Raw genomic sequence first — 22,584 nt, 5'->3', positions numbered from 1 at the left:
AGAAGAGAACCTCAGGAAATTCCACAAGAGTAAGAACTACACGCCCGTCAGTCTGGGGCCCCAGAAGACATGTGTCCCCTGTCCGCGGCTGAACAAGCTTAGAGAGAGCCTGAAGCCCAAGAAGCACCTGTGGAAGGATCGGTGGTACCCACGGCGGAAGTACCTGGTCAAGGCCTGAGCATCGGCATCGCTAAAACAAACTGGAAAAAAAATCCTCGGGGTGCCCACTGTGTGCTGGGCACATTCAGCTCAGAAGGTACACTAACGCTTCCCCAGGTTTTTTCCCTGTAAGATGAGAAGGAAAGCTTTGTCAGGATTTTGTTTGGGGGTTTTTAATAGTAAAGTTATATATTTTATTTGTTTTTTTAAAGACTTTATTTATTTGAGAGAGAAAATGAGATAGAGCATGAGAGGGGGGAGGGTCAGAGAGAGAAGCAGACTCCCTGCTGAGCAGGGAGCCCGATGCGGGGGCTCGATCCCGCGACTCCAGGATCATGACCTGAGCCGAAGGCAGTCGCTTAACCAACTGAGCCACCCAGGAGCCCCTAAAGTTATGTATTTTAAACAGATCTCTGAAATTTGGTCATCAGGGGTTCTGTTTGAGGGGGCGCCTGGCCAGCTCATTCGGTAGAGCACACCACTCTTGATCTCAGGGTCCTGAGTTCAAAGCCACCTCCTGTGTAAAGCTTGCTTAAAAAAAAAAAAGAAAGAAAGAAAAAAAGTTACTTGTAAGGGGTTCTGTTTGCCACCTTCCTCCTCTGAAAGCAGGAGTTTTTGTTTCCTTAAGTCCTTCATCCTGAGGTTAATTTGCACTCACTGCTTTGATCCCCCTACAAATCTAATGCAAAATTAAGACACCATTCTGTAAGGAGGAGAAAAGGCTAGATTTGTGGCCACATTAAGTTCTCCTACCCAGAATGTAGTATCACCTTGCGTTCTGCGCAAAGCTAGCCTAATGTGGACCTGAAAGGATGACGGGGGTGGGGGTGGGGTGGAGATCTGTCCTGACCAGGAAAATGGTATTTGCACTGTGTCCTGGGCCCAAATATTCTAGGCCACAGCAAGTGGCATTCATGATGCAACCAAAAACCTTAGAGCACCAGGCTCTGGTACCAAAGAATATAAAATGCAATGGAGTGGATCTCCATTTTGCCTTCCAAATGGGGACAAATTCTTCAATGTGTTCCCAGATTTTCCAGGAAAAGTTGGGAGTTTTGTGTCTTTTTTTCAGATCATTGATTTAGCCTGTTTGGTCTGAAACTCTTGCTGTAAAATCCTATTTGCTCTGGCAGACTAAAACATCTCTGGTTGCCTTTGGAAGTTGTAGCAATAGGTCCATATAAAGGTGAAGTTTAGCAGTTAAGCAGAAATAATTGTTTAGGGGCACCTGGGTGGCTCAGTTGGTTAAGCATCTGCCTTCTGCTCAGGTCATGATCCTAGGGTCCTGGGATCGAGCCCCGTGTCAGGCTCCCTGCTCAGCGGGGAATCTGCTTCTCCCTCTCCCACTCCCCCTGCTTGTGTTCCCTCTCTCCATGTGTCTCTCTCTGTCAAATAAATAAATAAAATCTTAAAAAAAAAAAAAAAAAAGAATTGTTTAGAGAATTCTGCAGATCATTGTGTCCTTTCCATTTCTAGGGACAAGCATAAATGAAATAAAACTTTTAAAGATACTGTTGTTCTTCTTTAGTACTATGGCTAAGAAAGGATTTTTCCTTCTCAAGTAACTGAGCTCTTTAAGTATTCCCTGAAAATAGCCCTATATGGAGAATGAGAAAAGACTGGGTCCTCCTCGGGTCGCCTGGGTGGCTCAGTCGTTAAGCATCTGCCTTCGGCTCAGGTCATGATCCTGGGGTCCTGGGATCGAGCCACACATCAGGCTCCCTGCTCGGCGGGAAGCCTGCTTCTCCCTGTCCCACTCCCCCCGCTTGTGTTCCCTCTCTTGCTGTGTCTCTCTCTGTCAAATAAATAAATAAAATCTTTAAAAAAAAAAAAAAAGACTGGGTCCTCCTCCAGCAGTTCCTTCTGGTCCTAAGATGCAGACTGTCTGAATTTTTATTATAAAGAAGTAAGTTTAGTAGTTTATCTTGGCTTTCCAGCCCCAGCCCCTGGTGATGTTGATGCCCACAAAGAACTGGATTGCCATTTATAAACTCTTTTTCTCTTATTTCTTTAACCAATCGCCAGAACTCCTTTATTTGTTTCAAAAGGCTTGCAGATACTGTAAAAGATAAGGACCTAGAGAACAAACATCCTTCTTGTGAAACTTGTTTTCTCTGTGTCTTTTTTTAAAAAAATTTTTGCATTTTAAATTGAAGTATAATTAACATACACTGTGATATTAGTTTCAGGTGTATAATTAATGATTCAACAATTCTATATATTTCTCAGTGCTCATCAAGAGAAATGTACTCTTGGGCGGCTGGATGGCTCAGTCAGTGGAGCATGGGACTCTTGGACTTAGGGTTGTAAATTCAAGCCCCACATTGGGTGTGGAGATTACTTAAAAATAAAATCTTGGGGCACCTGGGTGGCTCAGTTGGTTAAGAATCCGACTCTTTTTTTTTTTTTTTAAGATTTTATTTATTTATTTGACAGAGAGAGACACAGCGAGAGAGGGAACACAAGCAGGGGGAGTGGGAGAGGGAGAAGTAGGCTTCCCGCGGAGCAGGGAGCCCGATGCGGGGCTCGATCCCAGGACCCTGGGATCATGACCTGAGCCGAAGGCAGACGCTTAACGACTGAGCCACCCAGGCGCCCCAAGAATCTGACTCTTGATTTCAGCTCAGGTCTTGATCTCAGGGTCGTGAGTTCACACTGGGTGTGAAGCCCACTTAAAAAATAAATAAATAAATCTTGAAGGAGCACCTCGCTGGCTCAGTTGGAAGAGCCTGTGGCACTTGATCGTGGAGTCATGAGTTTGAGCCCCACAGTGCGTATAGAGATTACTTAAGTAAGTAAACTTAAAAAAAAATTTTTTTTTAATCTTTAAAAAAAAAAAAAGGACATGTGTACTCTCAAAAACCTCACCTATTTCACCCATCCCCCACCCACCTCTCCTCTGGCAACCACCACAAATAATATTTGTTCTCTATATTTAAGAGTCCGGTTTTTTGTGGGATTTTTTTGGTCTTTTTCTTTGTCTTGTTTCTTAAATCCTACATATGAGGGAAATCATATGGTGTTCCTTTCTCTGACTGACTTATTTTGCTTAGCATTATACTCTATAGCGCCATTCATATTGCTGCAAATAGCAAGATCTCATTCTTTTTTATGACTAATATTCCAGTGTGTGTGTGTGTATGTGTGTGTGTGTGTGTGTACCACTTCTTTATCCATTCATCTATCAGTGGTTACTTGGGTTGCTTCCATATCTTGGTTATTATAAATAATCCTGCAATAAGCATAGGGGTGCATATATCTTTTTGAATTAGTGTTTTTGTTTTCTTTGGGTAAATACCCAATAGTAGGATTACTGTATCATATGGTACTTCTATTTTGAATTTTTTGAGGAACCTCCATATTGTTTTCCACAGTGGCTGCACCAATTTACATTCCCATGAACAGTGTACAAGTGTTCCTTTTTTTCCATACCTCACCAACACTTGTTATTTCTTGTCTTTTTTATTTTAGCCATTCTGACAGGTGTGAGGTGCTGTCTCATTATGGTTCTTATTTGCTTTTCCCTCATGATAAGTAATGAGCATCTTTTCATGTGTCTCATGGCCATCTGTGTGTCTTCTCTGGAAAAATGTCCATTCATATCCTCTGCCCATTTTTTAATTAGAGAGAGAGAGAGCGTGCCAGTGAGCAGGGGGAAGGGTAGAGGGAGAGGAAGAGAGAGAGAATCTTGAGCAGATTCGCACACTGAGTGCAGAGCCTGACGCATGGAGCTCTGTTTCATGACCCTGAGCTCATGACCTGAGCTGGAATCAAGAGTCAGATGCTTAACTGACTGAGCCATCTAGGCTCCCTTGCCCATTTTTAACTGGATTATTTGGTTTTTGGTGCTGAGTTGTATAAATCTTTATATATGTTGGATATACAGTACTGAATATGTCATTTGCAAGTATCTTCTCCCATTCAGTAGGTTGCCTTGTTGTTTTTGTTGATCATTTCCTTTACTGTGCAGAAGCTTTTTATTTTGGTATAGTTCCAGTAGTTTAATTTTGTTTTTGTTACCCTTACCTCAGGAGACCTACCTACAAAAATGTTTCCATGGTTGCTGTCAAAGAAATTACTTCCTATGTTCTAAGATTTTTATGGTTTCAGGTCTCACACTTGGGTCTTTAATCCATTTTGAGTTTATTTTTGTATATGGTGTAAGAAAATGGTCCAATTTCATTCTTTTGCATGCCACTGTCCAGTTTTCCCAGCACCATTTGTTGAAGAAACTATCTTTTCCCCATTGCATAGTCTTGCCTCCTTTATCATAGATTAATTGACCGTATAAGTGTGTGTTTATTTCTGGGCTCTCTGTTCTGTTCCATTGATCTATGTGTCTGTTTTTGTGCCAGTACCATACTGTTTTGATTTATAAACTCCTTTTTAAGGAGGGAGTGATGGTGGCCAAGAAGGATATCGACATGCCAAAGCACCCCAAGCTGTCAGACAAGAACATGCCCCCTTCGTGTCATGAGGGTCATGTAGTTTCTCAAGTCATGAGGCTACTGAAGGAACAGTTTGCCTGACATCTTTTCTCCTGATACATTACCAACAAAAGTAGCCAGTATTTCCATGATTACCACCATCTGCCCCCTGGGATCATGCCTGCCACCTGGTGTTCCAGCCATCCTGACACTGATAGGCCTGCTGAAAGGTCTGGAGGGCAAGTGGCCTGCAAGACTCAACTGCGGGAAGCTATAGACAAATTGCTGGGTCACATTGCTGGTTTAGCAACCAAATTCCCCTTTAGAGGCAATATGGTTGTGAATTTGGACAGCCAGCTTAGGTTGGAGGGAAATGTTGAATACATCTATAGCCAGAAAAAAATTTCTTTGAAAGTTTATCTTGACCTAAAGTACTTAGGTTCATTTATCTATTTGTTCAAACCTTTGTAATTATACAGCTTTAAAAACATAAATTTTATTTTTTTACTTTCATTTATTTATACCATAAAGTTATTACAGTTCCTTCTAGAGCTAATATTCTATGTCTTCTATCACAGCACATTCTAGTGCAGTGTCCTGTTTACACATTGCACTCTCTTCATTTTTGTACATTATTTACTGGTAGATCTCATTTGCAAGTTAGATGGTGAGAAATGTTTGACTTGCTTGTAAGGCAGGGGTCATGACTTAGTGACCAATGAGGCCATATATCTAATTGGTGCTCAATAAATTTTTTGATGATTATAATGGCCAGTGCCTTTCTCCATTCTCTGTACTTGTCATGCATTTTTGTATTTATTGGACACAAGCTTAATACTAGGACTCCTACTGTTGGGTATAATAATTCTACTCTTGGGAATTTATCATAAGGACATATTAAAAACAACTGAGAAAAACATACACAATGATTTATTTGAAGAATTATTTATAATAACCTGAACTTTTGGAACAAACTCAAATATCCAATAGGATTATGGGTAAGGAAATTATGGTATAAATACTATAGAATAATTACATAAACTTTAAAATTTATTTGCCTGGTATTTAAAATGATGTATTTGTGCATGTTGAGCTAGATAAACAAATAGAAAAATGTATAGAGCTCGGGACACCTGGGTGGCTCAGTCGTTAAGCGTCTGCCTTTGGCTCAGGTCATGATCCCAGGGTCCTGGGATCGAGCCCCACATCGGGCTCCCTGTTTGGCAGGAAGCCTGGTTCTCCCACTCCCGCTCCCCCTGCTTGTGTTCCCTCTCTCGCTGTGTCTCTCTGTCAAATAAATGAATAAAATCTTTAAAAAAAAATGTATAGAGCTTGATCTTAATTATATAAAAAATGCAAAGCAAAAATCTGTAAAGAAATAGAATATAATATTAGTAGAATTTCTTCTAGGTGGTAGAAAGCAAGGTGTATCTAAAGTTGAAAAGAAAAATGAGAATTCATTGAAAGCTCTCATGGGTTCAACAAGTCAATGGGGACAGAACACCAAACTTAGAAAATGTGAAGGAATCAAGGCAGCTCTGGAAGACCAAGAAGTAGGAAGCTATAGGGAACCTGGCTGGCTCAGTCAATAAAGCATGCAATTCTTGATCTCAGGGTTTTAAGTGTGAGTCCCACATTGGGTTTAGAGATTACTTTAAAAAAAAAAAAGGTAGGAAGCTGCAGGGCACTGCCCCCATTGAACTCTACCACAGCTAGCTCAATGGAAACATCCGTGCCATCTGTCTAGAGTAGAGTCTCAGCAGGAGCATCTCTTTGCCAGGCCAAGATCAGATACCTCACTCTAGCTGCTGAAATGCTACAGTTCAAGAAGAGGGAAGATGTCTCCACCTAAGCTTCCATTGTGGAAAGCAGAGCATTGCATCTCACCTACATGGTATACAATAAAGGATTTCTACCACATAGGAAGAAGAGTTGCAAACTGGATAACCAAAAAAAATGACAGAAGTCTACAACAGTTTTTTCCTTTTTCATGTTTTCAGCACTTTATAAATCATCTTCAGGGAAATTTTATTATATGTGGAACCTGCTAAAATAAACTGCTATAACTTTTTTCTTCCTCATAGCATGAAGGCTAGCAGAATAATGCCATTCCAAAATATGACTGTAGGAGTTCAGGACATGCCAACCCAAAATATGCCACTTTGATGTATTAGTTATTTTGAGCTGTAGGCTCTTGAAAAACAGCAAATTCAGGGAACTCCCCTTATCTGCTTAAGACAGAGCCTCCAAAAGGAGCTCAGTTGACATAAATCCCCTCCCTGAGAGTTTCATCAACCAAGGAAGACTGACTTTTATCAAAGGAGAGGAGACTAGAAGTCAAAACCATACCCAGAAAGACTGTGTCACGAACTATCATATCATATATAATCTATTCTTCTAAGTGCCCATTTATCTTTCCTACATATCATTTATTCTCCCCTAAGAGGCCTACATCCCCCCCCCTTCCCCTATTAAACTGGTATTTATTCCTGAATTCTAAGACACATCAGGGCATTACTCATTTTTCCCTGGGTATCTCCCATGTACACATGAGGTATACATGTTAACTTCTGTTTGTTCTTCTCTTGTGGTGTTAATTTGTGTTTTTATTATAGGGATCTCAGCTAAGAACTCAGAAGGACAGAGGGAAAATTATTTGTCTTCCCCTACAAGCACTATGTTAAATTAGAAGGATTTGTTTCCAATCTTTAAGAGATGTACCCAAAGTTGGTATAAAATCTTTATCAAATTAAGCTTCCTTCTACTCCACGTATGCTGAGTTCTTGCTTTAAAAAAATAATCATAAATAGGCACCTAAGATTTATCCAATTTTTTTTTCTCAATCGAGATAATGATTTTTCTCTTTTAGTTCCTTAATGTGGTAGATTTTCTATTTTTGAACCAGTTTGGCTTTTCTAGGATAAACTACTTGATTTTCATGTATGACTTTTTTTTAATACCTTGTTAATTGTTTAGCTAGTACTTGATTTAGCATTTTGTGTGTGTGTGTATTCACATCCATAAGTATTTAGGGCCAATAATTTTCATGTATTGTCCTTATCTTGTTTTTTTTGTTTTTAAAGATTTTATTTATTCAACAGAGAGAGACACAGCGAGAGAGGGAACGCAAGCAGGGGGAGTGGGAGAGGGAGAAGCAGGCTTCCCGCGGAGCAGGGAGCCCGATGCGGGGCTCGATCCCAGGACCCTGGGATCATGACCTGAGCCGAAGGCAGACGCTTAACAACTGAGCCACCCAGGTGCCCCTCCTTATCTTGTTTTTAATCAAGATTTTAGCCTTCTTATTGTTTGTTTATTACTATTTTAAGTAGGCTCCACACCCAACATAGGACTTGAACTCACAACCCTGACATCAAGATTTGCATGTCTACTGACAGAGCCAGCTAGCCGCCCCAATATTTTAGGCTTCTTAAAAGTCCTCATCACCAGAAAAAAAAAATTGTAACTATGTATGGTGACAAATGTTAAGTAGACTTACTGTGGTGATCATTTCACAATATTCACAAATATCAATCATTATGTTGTACACCTGAAACTAATATAATGTTATATGCCAGTTAATTCTCAATTTTAAAAAAGTAAATAAATGAATGATGGGTGCCTGGGTGGTTCAGTTGGTTAAGCGACTGCCTTCGGCTCAGGTCATGATCCTGGCGTCCCGGGATCGAGTCCCGCATCGGGCTCCCTGCCCAGCGGGGAGTCTGCTTCTCCTTCTGACCCTCCTCCCTCTCATGCTCTCTGTCTCTCATTCTCTCTCAAATAAATAAATAAAATCTTTAAAAAAAAAAAAAGTAAATAAATGAATGAACACATTTTTAAAAAGATCTTAGCCTTCAAAAATGAGCTTGACCATTTCTGAACTTTTTTACTTTCTAGAACAATTTGCATAAAATAGTTGCCAAGAATGCCTTGAAGAACTCAGTAAAATTAACTCTGCCTAGCATTTTTTTGGAGGGCAAATATTTGATAATCATCTGAATTTCTTTAGTACTTGGCTTTAATTTATTTTTTAAAAAACCTGCAACAGAAAGTTGTGATTTTAAATTTTGAAAACCAGTTGCAGACATTTAATTTTTTAAGATTTTATTTATTTGACAGAGAGAGAGCACAAGCAGGGGGAGCTGCAGGCAGAGGGAGAAGCAAGCTCCCCACGGAGCAGGGAGCCCAATGCGGGGCTCTATCCCAGCACCCTGGGATCATGACCCGAGCCAAAGGCAGACAGACACTTAACCAACTGAGCCACCCAAGTGCACCATGATAGACATTTTGTTTATTTTTTTAAAGATTTTATTTATTTATTTGACAGGGAGAGACACAGCGAGAGAGGGAATACAAGCAGGGGGAGAGGGAGAAGGAGAAGCAGGCTTCCCATGGAGCAGGGAGCCCCATATGGGGCTTGATCCCAGGACCCCGGGATCATGACCTGAGCCGAAGGCAGAAGCTTAATGACTGAGCCATCCAGGCGCCCCTGATAGACATTTTAAAGTAAAGTAAGGATTTATTTTAAAAAACAAACAATAAACACAAACAAAAAACAGTGTTGTATAAAACCCAAGCGTTTCTGGGTTCATTGAATGCTGTTTCGCAGTGCCAGAAACAAATACTGTGGTACGTACGGAGATGAGAGTAAACACACTACACTTTGTGCGCCCAGACATCCAGAATGCTGAAGCAGACTTGTGTTTACTTGTCTTTTCCTTCTGAGAATGTGGGACATCATCAGAGCCCTGTGAAGTGTAACCGGTGAGGCTCTGCTGGTATTTCTGGTGAAATATGACAGAGCTATTTCCAAGAACCAGGTTTCTTTCCCTCAACATAGGAGAGAACTCTTTGCTTCCTTACTCAAGAAGTCCGAAGAACTGCTAGTTGATAGGAAGTATATCAAGTTACTGGAAAAATGCCTTGCCTTTGGCATTCCAGTTGCTGGCTGAAAAAAGACATTGGAGACTTCATAAGCTGGAAGCTTTTATAATCAATCTCAGAAGTCTGGCATGCCCTGCCAAGGTCACTATTTTGAGCCTCTTCCTGGTGCTGCACACCATCCTTGCCTCCCACAAGGGAACCGAAACCCTCTGCCTTTCCTCCATAGCCAAGAGGGATTTTTACCTACCATCACTCCCTCCCCGCCATCCCTCCCAGTCCTCTTCCCCCTTCTTCCATTTAGTAGTTGTGCTTCTCAGCTGGTCTTTCATTCAGTCAAGGGTAGTATGTAAGGTGGAGTGGCTTCTTGCCGAGATCCAAGTTTCTGGGGAAGATGCGGTGGATATGCCCCGTATCACTAGTGAGTACGCCCCAGATCACTATAGTAGAGAGGAAATGTGTTTCTGGCCTCCCAAATTGGGTGTCTGAATGTATTTTCAAAATACAAAAACATGGTTAAACATTGATTAGAGTCTCCAACTACCAGCACAGCCTTAAACTTTTGGGTTGTTAACTACAAGTATCCGGGAAGCTGGAAACAGAGGCCTAGCATAGTCTACAGAGCAACACCACTGTCTAGACTATAAACCTGTTCAACGCTTGGAGAATTGTAATGAGAAAAGGCTTTATAAGTCCCAAATCTTAGGAAAATAAAGCAGAGAATCACAAATCAGTGACTCCTCTATACTTTACTCTTACATTGACCTGGAATCTATAATTTGTTTACTTAGGTAAATGTGCTGACTTCATGAATTTCCCCCATATATGCATTTCTACCAAAAGGACTGGCTTAGATCCTCAAATCTATTTAGAAAACTTTTGATAATCTTCAGTGACAATAGGGGTTCAAAACAGGCACACACATACGCCATTGGTAGGAGTATCAATTGATGCAACATATTAGAGGCCAGTTAAGTGATACCAATTTAAAAAAACAAAAACAAAAAACTATGAGCAACATAAATGTCCATTGCTAAGGTTCTGGTTAAAGCAGAGTAATACAAATATTGGAATAATATGAAACTTTTTTATAATGTAGCAGATCAATTGTACTAATGTGTGAAAATGCCCAACACACACAATTAATTTATAATTAAATAAAAAAAGTTTACAGAATAGACTGCATATTATGCTCCTAATTATGATTTTATAGTTTATACATATTAATATAAATACATTTATTTGTACGCATTTTTTATATTTGTTGAAGCATGTGTGTGCCCTTTTATATAAGCATTAGAATTTTGTCGAATAATATACAAGAAACTGTTAATGGTGATTAAGGGCTGAAAACCCTTATATCAGGAAACCACTTTATATCCTTCTTTATTGTTAAATTTTCTTACATGAGCATGAAGTTTATCATTTAAAATACTCATGAACAAGGGCACCTGGGTGGCTCAGTCAGTTAAGCGTCTGCCTTCGGCTCAGGTCATGATCCCAAGGTCCTGGGATCAGCCCCGCATCAGGCTCCCTGCTCAGTGGGGAAGTCTGTCTCTCCCTCTCCATCTGCCTCTCTCCCCTGCTCATGCTTTCTTGCTCTCTCTCTCTCTCAAATAAATAAATAAAATCTCTAAAAAATAATAATAAGGGACGCCTGGGTGGCTCAGTCAGTTAAGCGTCTGCCTTCGGCTCAGGTCATGATCCCAGAGTCCTGGGATCGAGTCCCACATCGGGCTCCTTGCTCAGCAGGGAGCCTGCTTCTCCCTCTGCCTCTGATCCCCCCTGCTTGTGCTCTCTCTCTCTGACAAATAAATAAAATCTTTAAAAAAATAATAATAATAAAATACTGATGAACAAAAAAATTTTTTTGAAAACATAATTGGGCTTCCTAATGTTGAAATCAAGAATCTCAGATTTGAATCTGCGTTTAATAAAATTCTGCCTTTTGATGGCAGCTTTTGAGTCCCTGTTAGTCATTCAGGCTACTGAACCCCCAAGAAGAAACATTAGTGCATTAAGCCCCAAGCTTCTGTATTTGAGTAAAATTAGTATAATCCTCACGCCTGGAAATGAGAATGTTTCCATGGTGCTTTATAAATCACAATACACACACCCCAATACATGCACTCTTTAGTGTAGATATTTAGATGTTTTTCAAGGCATGGGTAACCAAGTGAGAAGATCCTTCTGGATCTCTGTTTCTTAGAGAAAGGAGGACAGTTAGGTCCGATGATGACTCTGGTGTCTTCTAATTTCTTCATCTGCCTGCTGGCTAGCCACTGAGAGAATTTAGACGTGGGGACTGGGGATTACTGGAGAAGTTTTTCCTTTTTGTTTTTAAATGTATCTTTTAAATATATCTTCTTTTAAATATATCTTCTCATTTCTAAGGCATCATTTTTTTTTCTGTCCCAGTACGTTTTTATCATCGGCTATGTATAGAATGATAACAATTATTTTTATTATTTAAATGTGCTCACTGGTCCCTGGGAACGCTGTTGATTTAAATGTTACCGTCAGGGGCGCCTGGGTGGCTCAGTTGGTTAAGCGTCTGCCTTTGGCTCAGGTCATGATCCCATGGTCCTGGGATGGAGTCCCACATTGTGCTCCCTGCTCAGCGAGGAGCCCGCTTCTCCTTCTGCCTGCCACTCCCCCTGCTTGTGCTTCCCCTCTCTCTCCCTAATAAATAAATAAAATCTTTAAAAAATAATAATAATAAATAAATAAATGTTACCATCAGGGGAAGAGGCTCATGCTCTGTCCCCCAGCTGCCAATGGACACAAGCCAGGGCCCAGCAGCAACCAGGCTGGTGTCTATAGAGAGTAGTGAATGGCATTCAAACGCTAGGGAAGACACAACTCAACTCGTAGTTCACAACAGGGCAGATGGGATGAAGGAGGAGAGCTCAGTAGAAGCAGCTAGCTCTTGCCCCACGTCAGATCCTGGAAGCTGCCAGGTAAAGCCCCACGATAGGAGGTGCCACTGAGCCAGGGTGATGGGCCAGGCCCCTTTGCTCTAACCTCAAAGAAGGTACTGGACCACTGTCCACCCTCTCAGCCCAACTCTTTTGGATCTGTTGTTTGAGGGCAGCGAGAATCCCAGCCCGGATCTTGTTTTTGAACAGTGTTATTAATTCAGGTAACAGGAAAACCAGTTGGAATCCTCATCTGGAGGTCTCACATTGCTGCCTTTATTATTTAAGTCAGGATAGCCTGTATTTCTGAGGTGCTGAGTCTGTATACACACTGGAGAGTCAGAGGGAGGAGGTTCCCCCAGATGTTTTCTCTCTCAAGCCTCCTGACTAGCTATAGATAATTCACAATATTCCCCAAATCTGTTAGATTTTGATTAGGGAATGTAGGTTTTTTTTTTTCTTTCCCAACGATCAACTTTCTTTTTTTTTTTTTTTAATAAAAATTTTATTTATTTATTTGACAGAGACACAGCGAGAGAGGGAACACAAGCAGGGGGAGTGGGAGAGGGAGAAGCAGGCTCCCCACTGAGCAGGGAGCCCGATGCGGGGCTTGATCCCAGGACCCCAGGATCACTACCCGAGCCAAAGGCAGATGCCCAATGACTGAGCCACCCAGGCACCCCCCAAGGATCAACTTTCTTACTACCCTTGGTATAAATGGTATTCTGAAAAATAAAGGTAACAAAAAACAGACAAAAACAATCAGACGGTTCAAGAAGCTGAATTGACTTTTTTAACTTAGCCATCACTCTACCACACTCAGTTCCATAGAGGCCAATCACTAAGGCCAGTCTATATTGCAGAGAGAGGGATTAAAACCCAGTTCTTGGGCGCCTGGGTGGCTCAGATGGTTAAGCGTCTGCCTTCGGCTCAGGTCATGATCCCAGGGTCCTGAGATCAAGTCCTGCATCAGGCTCCCTGCTCCGCGGGAAGTCTGCTTCTCCCTCTGCCTCTCTCTCTCTGTCTCTCATGAATAAATAAATAAAATCTTAAAAAAAAAAAAAAAAAAACCAGTTCTTAATGGGAAGAGCGTCAAAGAATTTGCTTTGTAGACATGTTTTTTGTTTGTTTTTTTAAAGATTTTATTTATTTATTTGAGAGAGAGAATGAGAGAGAGAGAGAGCATGAGGGGGGGAGGGTCAGAGGGAGAAGCAGACCCCCTGCTGAGCAGGGAGCCTGATGCGGGACTTGATCCCGGGATTCCAGGATCATGACCTGAGCCGAAGGCAGTCGCTCATCCAACTGAGCCACCCAGACATGTTTTCAAATCACAATATTCATGTTCTGGAGTGCCTTGGGATATTTTGAATATGCCAGTTAGAGGTACTATGTTTCTATAATTGAAGGAATACCAGGGGTGGCTGAGTGGCTCAGTCGGTTGAGAATCTGACTCTTGATTTCAGCTCAGGTCATGATCTCAGGATCCTGAGATTGAGCCCCACATTGGGCTCCATGCTGGGTGTGGAGCCTGCTTAAGATTCTTTCTTTCCCTCTGCCCCTCCCCCACCCCCTGCACTAGTGCATGTGCTCGTGTGCTCTCTCTCTCTCAAAATAAAAATAAATAAGGGGCGCCTGGGTGGCTCAGTCGTTAAGCGTCTGCCTTTGGCTCAGGTCATGGTCCCAGGGTCCTGGGATCCAGCCCCACATCGGGCTCCGTGCTCCCTGCTCCGCGGGAAGCCTGCTTCTCCCTCTACCACTTCCCCTGCATGTGTTCCCTCTCTTGCTGTCTCTGTCAAATAAATAAATAAAATCTTAAATAAATAAATAAATAAATAAATAAATAAATAAGATTCTTTAAAAAAATAATAATAATAAAATTAAGGAATGCCAGATAGGAGGCACATTTGCTTCATTTTGATGGGGCTGCTTCCTTGACACTGTTTGCAGGGTCTGATCACCCCTTCCTTAGAGCTTTCCAAGCCTCCATATCCCAGTCATCAGCTTTCCTTTTAGGTGTGAGGCTCAGAGAGCAGGGAAGTGAGCCTTACACCACCTGTAGTTGTGTGGGCTTCCTGGGCAGACTCACCACAAATGTATCAGCACTTACCATTTTCATTTACCATCCCTTCCAGGGATTGTTTTATTTTTTATTTTATTTTTTTTAAATATTTTATTTATTAATTTGACAGAGAGAGACACAGCGAGAGAGGGAACACAAGCAAGGGGAGTGGGAGAGGGAGAAGCAGGCCTCCCGCTGAGCAGGGAGCCCGATGCGGGACTCGATCCCAGGACCCTGGGATCATGACCTGAGCCGAAGGCAGACGCTTAACGACTGAGCCACCCAGGCGCCCCCAGGGATTGTTTTAGACAGTAATCTAAGATCTGCCAGGTCACTTCTTGCCAGGGTTGTAATAGCCCACAAATAACTGCAAATAGGGCAAACAACTGGGAAAAATACAAGTCAACCAAACGTCTTATCTTCTCTCTCTCTGATCCCATGACCAGGGATGTTAATACATGAATGGAGAGAGTGCAAATAGGGAAATTATCTATACTAAATCAACAGAGAGAGTGTGCCAACTAAAAGCACAAAGTTTCAAAGATAGTTCTAATCCTGGTTCTGCCATTTACTAGCTGTGCATAAAGTAAATCATCTATCCTCTCAGCTTCTCCATCTATAAAATGGGAATGATGATAATATCTACCTCATAAGGTTGTCATATTAAACAAGATGATGCATATAGGGTCAGTAAACTTAGGCCTACAAATTCAGTTATAGAAAGTAGTATTTTAAGGGGCACTTGTGTGGCTCAGTCGGTTAAGCATCTGACTCTTGATCTCAGCTCAGGTCTTGATCCCAGGGTCGTGAGTTCAAGCCCTGTGTTGGGCTCCATGCTGGGTGTGGAGCCTACTTAAAAAAAAAAAGGTAATATTTTATTTTATTTTTTTAGATTTTATTTATTCATTTGAGAGAGAAAGTACAAGCAGAGGGAGGGGCAGTGGAAGAGGGAGAAGCAGGCTCCCAGAACTCTGGGATCCTGACCTGAGCCAAAATCAGGAATCAGCTGCTTAACTGACTGAGCTACCCAGGCACCTCCCAAAAAAGTAATATTTTTAAAATATTTATAATTCTACTTGATATCTGATCTGGCTCCCATGCTGCCAAGATCATCATTCTGGGAGCTTTCCCTTGCCCATCCATGGGGTTATACCAAGAATCCCATGAAGTGCTCAGTCCTCAGTGTATGCTTTGTGTATGTGTTTCCTTTTTTTTTTTAATGTGTTTCCTTTTTGATCAGTAGCCATCAGTCCACACACATGACGACGTGTTATTCTCATCGTCAGCACTCTGAAGTGCCTACACCATTCTGGAAGCAAAGGAATCTTTTGCCAAGGTATCCTATTGTTTGTCTGCCAAGGTGAAGGTGCACCAAATAGCTATTCTTTCCCCGAGTCTTGCTGCCTCCCCATGCTGGTGCCAAAAAGGGATGGTGCTTTTCTGCACTTCTCTAGGATTTGTAGGCCTCCCTCCTCCTAACCACTTACCTGGAGGAATCTGTTTTTCAGGCCCTGTTTCCCACTCTGATTCTCTAAGACACCATCACTTAGTGGTTCTCAAAGTAGGGTCCACAACGCCAGGGGGTCCCCAAAACCTTTTAAGGGGGTTGGAGAAATCAAAACTGTTTTCATAATTATAGTAAAATGTTACTTGTCCTTTTCACCATGTTGGCATTTGCACCAATAATACAAAAACAATGGTGTGTGAAACTGTGGGTGTTCTGGTGCTGATCGACACACTCTGCCACTGCGGGGTAACAGTTCTTTTGAACAGAAAGCATTTGAATTCTCGAAATCCCTTATCTGCCTAAACGTAGAGCCTCCCAAAAGAACTCAGTTGTCATAACTCCCTTCCCTGGAGCAACCAGAGAAGATTGACTCTTATCACTAGAGATGAGGTACCCACACCACACCTAAGCAGACAGGCGCCTACGGGCCCACTTATCTTTCTAAAAGATCATTTGTTTTCCCATAAGTGCCCTTTCTCCCCTTCCCCTTATTAAGAAGGCCACTGTTTTCTTTTTTTTTTAATAAAAGATTTTAGGGGCGCCTGGGTGGCTCAGTAGGTTAAGCATCTGCGTTTGGCTCAGGTCATGATCCTGGAGTCCCGGGATCGAGTCCCGCATCGGGCTCCCTGCTCGGTGCAGAGCCTGCTTCTCCCTCTCCTTCTACTGCTCCTCCTGCTTGTGCTCTATCACTGTCTGTCAAATAAATAAATAAAATCTTTAAAAAAAAATAAAATAAAAAAATAAAAGATTTTATTTTTAAGTAATCAGTACACCCAAGGTGGGGCTTAAACTCACAATCCTGAGATCAAGAGTCATACGCTCCACTGACTGAGCCCAGGCGCCCCTACAAGTCAGTTGTTTTCTGTAAGTGCCCTTCTCCCTCACTTCTTTCTCTAATTAGGTGAAATATAAGCCCAAAATTCTTTTTTTTATTTTTAAAGATTTTATTTATTTATTTATTTGAGAGAGAGAGAGAGTGTGTGCCAGCGCGCGCGCATGAGCAGGGAGAGAGGCAAAGGGAGAAGCAGGCTTCCCGCTGAGCAGGGAGCCCCATGCGGGACTCGATCCCAGGACCCTGGGGTCATGACCTGAGCTGAAGGCTGACATTTAACCGACTGAGCCACCCAGGCACCCTAAGCCCGAAATTCTGACCACCTCTTTGAGTCACACTTTTTGTGAACTCCAGTGTGTCCCTACTTGAATAAAAATAAAAATCTGTCTTTTCTCTTGCTAACCTGTCTTCTGTCAGTTTAATTCACAGGTTACCAAGAACTGAATCTAAGAGTATGTATAGGGAAAGTTTTTTTCTCTCAGACACCATCAAACTATACTATTACTGCATTCTCCACTACCACACACTTGCAGTAAAAAAACAAACCAGTTTCACTTAACAATTTCCTTGCTGAAGCAGTAAAAGGTATTACTTTTATTAAATCTTGACCCTTTAATACTCTGTGGTGAAATAGAAAATACATATAATGTGCTTCTAATATGTATAGTATTACAACGCACTGGAGCAATTGAATGGTGAGCTAAGCTAGCTGCTTTTTTTCATGGAACACCATTTTCACTAAAAGAACTACTGACAGACAAACATTTTATTCAGACTTGGGCATTAGGCTAACATTTCTAGAAAATGAGCAAGGTGAGCCTGCTACTTTTAAATAAATAAATAAATAGACAAAATTTGTCACCAAGGATAAAATTTAGAATTTTGAAAAACTGGGGGTGCTTGGGTGGCTAAGTCAGTTGAGTGTCCGACTCTTGATTTCAGCTTAGGTCATGATCTCAAGGTCATGAGATCAAGCCCCGCATTGGGCTCCATGCTCAGTGCAGAGTCAGCTTGGGATTCTCTCTCCCTCTCCCTCCACCCCTCCCCATGTTTATGTGCTCTAAATAAATAAATAAAATCTTAAAAAAAAAAGAAAGGATTTTGAAAAACTTGTACCCATGATCTTGAGGTTAACAGCTTCCCAACACATTGACAACATTTCTCATGAGATCAGTGGTGATAATAACAAATCCGATTTTTGGATATTATATAGTGGAAGATGTTAACATTTGGAGGATCTGCACAACTAAGTTAGCCAATATTTTCTGAATAGCCAGTAGATGACATTATAAAATCACAAAGGGGTAGAAGATCTATTCAAAGTGCAACACAGATTTTAATGTAATGATATATGAAAAGTTCATTTATCTGATTTCATATTCCACATTGCAACTAAACAATAAAGAAATTAACACTTGTTGAGTTTTAGTGTTGTACCCAGAAAGAATATCCACAAATTATCTGAAAAGTCTATTAAAATACTTTTTCCAATCATATATCTGTGTAAGACTGGATTTTTTTTTTAAAGATTTTATTTATTTATTTGTCAGTGAGGGGGAGAGAACACAAGCAGGGGGAGCAGCAGGACAGAGGGAGAAGTAGGCTTCCCTCTGAGCAAGGAGCCTGATGTGAGGCTTGAGTCCAGGACCCTGGGATCATGACCTGAACCGAAGGCAGATGCTTAACCGACTGAGCCACCCAGGTGCCCATTATTTTATTATTTTTAATGAATATTTAAAACTTTGTCTTAGTTTTAATTTCTACATTAGTAAATATTGATAGATATAACTTGTATAAACAAAAGCACATTTTGGTTCTAAGTAATATCTATGAATATAGAGAGGTCCTGATACCAAAAAGTTTGAGAATCACTGCTGTAGCTATTCTTAGAAATCTACCTCTTTTACCTTCTGTCAGGGAGCAAGAATTCCTGTCCCCTTTAAGGGTCCTTCTAACTGGACTAAGAACCAGATTGACATGGGACAGATTAACAGGAGAAAATTAAGCTTAGTAGCATAGGTGTGGGGAATCCACACAGACATGGAAATTCCAAAGACAGGCAAAATGAGATATATATGTCATTCTGTATTAAGTGGTCTGGAACTTCAGAGGAAAGGAATGCACTTCATAGGATGATGAGAAGAGCAGATGTTTGGTAATTAGATGTTTGCCCTGCCATACAGCTGGGTCACTGGGATAAATTTTATTTCTGTTAATAACACTTATTCTGGAAAGATGCTCCAATTTAGATTCTTCTATGTAGTTAAGGGAGGGGCATAAGTTTCTCTTGGGCCAGTAGGGTCTTGAATGCCTTTAGTTCAAAATACTCTGCATGCCAAAGTGACACATTTGGGGGGTGGAGGGTGGCCTGTCCCAAACCCCTTCACTTCATAAACTCTCTGAGTTCTTCTAAGACTTAAGGTAAGTAAAGGGCAGAGAAACTTTTAGAACATTTTTATTATCTGTCCTGATACTTAACCTCCTGTGAGGCAAAGAATGGCCTGATTAGAATAGGAGAAGAGGAAGGAAAAGAGAAAATTTAATATCCCAAAATATCATGCCACATACATGTAAAGCACTTTGCATAGTGCCTGCTCCAAGTAGCACTCAGTAAAGGCTGGTATCATCAACATCATCTTCACCTTCATCACTATTATTATTTCATCTTGTCCATGTTTCCTATGGTGGTTATATGCCAATGATTCTTATATTTCCAAACTCCTTTTTTTAAGATTTTATTTATTTGAGAGAGAGAGAGCATGAGCAGGGGAGGGGCAGAAGCAGACTCTCCACTGAGCAGGGAGCCTGATGCAGGGATGCATCCCTACACCCTAGGACCATGACCTGCACCAAAGGCAGATGCTTAACTGACTGAGCCACCCAGGTGCCCCAAACTCTTCAAACAATGTATCCTTCAGAGTCTTTTAAATTCAGATCTTTCCATTTCCTTGTGATTCAAAATACTGTCCGCTCTCTAGACAGAGTGGGAGCCTATGATGCTTGTAAATAGAGCATACTCACAGAAATGCTTCCTCTTTTATCCCTGGGGAGAGTTTAAGCTTTGATAAAGTTATTATTTCTCTGATGGTCTTTTAAATCAAGAGGTATTCTTATGCAGAAAGCCTGGGCTAGAAACCCAAAATGAAAGCCAGAAAATAGCAGGGCAAGGAAAGGGATCAATGAATCACCTCTCCAGTTTCCCACAATCCCTGAAATAAGATTTTCATGTTGAAAGCTCGTAAGTGAGCAACAACTATTAGGAACAAGACTTCCTATTACAACTTCAATGGATTTTTTTTTTCAATGGATTTTTTATGGGTTTCTTTTTTAAAGATTTTATTTGTCAGAGAGAGAGAGGAGAGAGCACGTACAAGCGGGGGGAGCAGCAGGCACCAGGCAGAGGGAGAAGCAGACTCCCCGCTGAGCAAGGAGCCCAGTGCAGGACTTGATCCCAGAACGTTGGGATCATGACCTGAGCTGAAGGCTGATGCTTTTTTTTTTTTTAAGATTTTATTTATTTGACAGAGAGAGCACAAGCAGAGGGCACAAGCCTGATGCCAGGACCCTGAGATCATGACCTGAGCCGAAGGCAGATGCCTAAGCAACTGAGACACCCAGGCGTCCCTGAAGGCCGATGCTTAACCAACTGAGCCACCCAGCTGTCCCTTCAATGGATTTTTTAAAAAAACATTTATTATTTTAGAGGGGGGAGAGAGAGTGTGTGCACCCGTGCACTTCCACACAAGGTGAAGGGGCACAGGGAGAGGGAGAGAGAGAATCTCAAGCAGAGTCCACACTGAGCACAGAGCCCCAGTAGGGCTCAATCTCATGATCCTGAGATCATGACCCAAGCTGAAATCAAGAGTCACATGCTTAACTGAGTGAGCCACCCAGGCAACCCCCAATGAATTTTTTTTATTTCATTTTTTTAGTAATCTCTATACCCAATGTGGGGCTTAAACTCACAATCCCAATATCAAGAGTCATGTGTTCTTCCAAATGAGCCAGCCAGGAGCCCCTTTGATGGAATTTTTAGAGGTGCAACTCAACAGATGTCTTCTGACCCACAGGTAGCATGTGGGAATGAAAACTTACAGACTTTGTATTTGGAGAGGTGTGGGTTCGAATTCTGGCTTAGCCCTTCACTGTTTGTGTGAGGTTTGCAAAATGTTGGCTCTCCAAGCCCTAGCTTTCTGTTCAGTGTGGACTCCACGTGGCTCAATTTCACACTGAAAGAAACAAAGTCCAGTAGCCAAATTCTTTCAAGAGGAATTACCATCCTTCCTTGTTTTTTTCAAAGAACATAAAGGAGATCAAATTTGTAACCCACAGCAATACTTAAAATCCTCCTTTTTCTTCTTTCTTATTCTGCCAAAGCTACTCCAAAGACCATTCTTCAAACCTCTGCAAATCCCCTCCTCATCCCTAGCCAGGCTGCTGAGTGGTTTATTTCTACCTTCTTTCTCCCTCCTCCAACCCGTTTTAGATCTTTATTATGTATGTTATTTAAAATTCTTGTTCTCGGGCGCCTGGGTGGCTCAGTTGGTTAAGCTACTGCCTTCGGCTCAGGTCATGATCCTGGAGTCCCGGAATCGAGTCCCGCATCGGGGTCCCTGCTCAGCGGGGAGTCTGCTTCTCCCTCTGACCCTCCCCCTCTCCTGCTCTCTGTCTCTCATTCTCTCTCTCTCAAATAAATAAATAAAATCTTTAAAAAAAATAAAATAAAATAAAATTCTTGTTCTCCCCAATTTGCCCTTAGCTTGCATTCTCCATTACAAAGGAGACCCTACAAAACAACATACTACCCTGCTTCCCCACCAGTCTGGACTGATGAGGACTCCCTATCTTCTCTTAATCCTGTGTCACAAAACACTAAGAACCAGAGTGGAAAGGAGAAAATTCTTCTTCGAAGTTGAGAAGAAACTGGGGCACCTGGGTGGCTCAGTCAGTTAAGTGTCCAACTCTTAATTTCAGCTCAGGTCTTGATATCGGGGTCATGAGATCCAGCCCTGCATTGGGCTCTGTGCTGGGTGTGGAGCCTACAAAAAAAAAAAAAAATTTGAGAAGAAATTAAAGTGGGAAGGAAAAATTCTCTCTAGAGAGCAAGGAGGGAGGAACACTCATAGTAATAAATCTTGTTGTCTGCATCAATCTCCAGGAGTTGTAAAAATTAAATGACCTGAAGTATAGTACCAGACCTGAAAGAACTTCTGCACAAGTATGACCCTTTCCTCATTGCCTGATTCTTAATCCCAGTCATTCATTTGAACAGGTTCAGAATAAGCCTCCCCAAAATGTGCCACTTTGGCATGTGGATTACTTTGAATTGAAGTCAATCAAAGCCCAAAAGACTCAGGAAGACCTTTTATCTCCCTCTTAAATGGCTAAAAGATTTTAGTTAGGGGGCCTGGTCCAGGAAAAGAACTATCACCAGAGAGAACTACAAAGAATACTGGCGAGATACGGTAAAATAAGGGGAAGTTCAAAACCTAGAGATCCAATTCCTCTCTGTGTCCTATTGTCTCTGTATGGCATGCCAAACATTTGTTCACCAAACACTTATTCTTCCCATCTTCCTATACATTGTCTTTCTTCTTTTTGAAGTCTCAGACCCCTATCTCCTCCCTAGCTCAGGATGGCATATAAACCTCAACTGTCTTGATTACTTGTGGGTGTCATATTCAAATGAGGCTCCCCATACATGTAATTAGTTTTTGTCCAGTTAATTTGTCTTTATCAATTTACCAATCAAAGTACCTACCACAGTAGAGGAAAAAAATTTCCTTCCCAACACATTCAGTGAC

The 22,584-nt window shown here is 41.5% G+C and overlaps 1 protein-coding gene across 1 annotated transcript in view; it reads right to left on the bottom strand.

Moving 5' to 3' along the window:
- Nucleotides 1-82: 82 nt before the first annotated feature.
- LOC118536396 (uncharacterized) overlaps nucleotides 83-22,584 on the bottom strand; it is a 59,817-nt gene continuing 37,315 nt past the window's right edge. Inside the window, exon 4 of the mRNA XM_078054332.1 lies at nucleotides 83-285. Within this exon, the coding sequence (XP_077910458.1) occupies nucleotides 262-285 (24 nt within the window). The 3' untranslated portion in view covers nucleotides 83-261. The remainder of the gene's footprint in view (nucleotides 286-22,584) is intronic.

This window comes from Halichoerus grypus, chromosome 8 (assembly GCF_964656455.1).
Source record: "Halichoerus grypus chromosome 8, mHalGry1.hap1.1, whole genome shotgun sequence".
NCBI lineage: Eukaryota > Metazoa > Chordata > Mammalia > Carnivora > Phocidae > Halichoerus > Halichoerus grypus.
The sequence above is the reverse complement of the archived record's forward strand: the minus strand, read 5'-3'. Positions and strand labels throughout refer to the sequence as shown.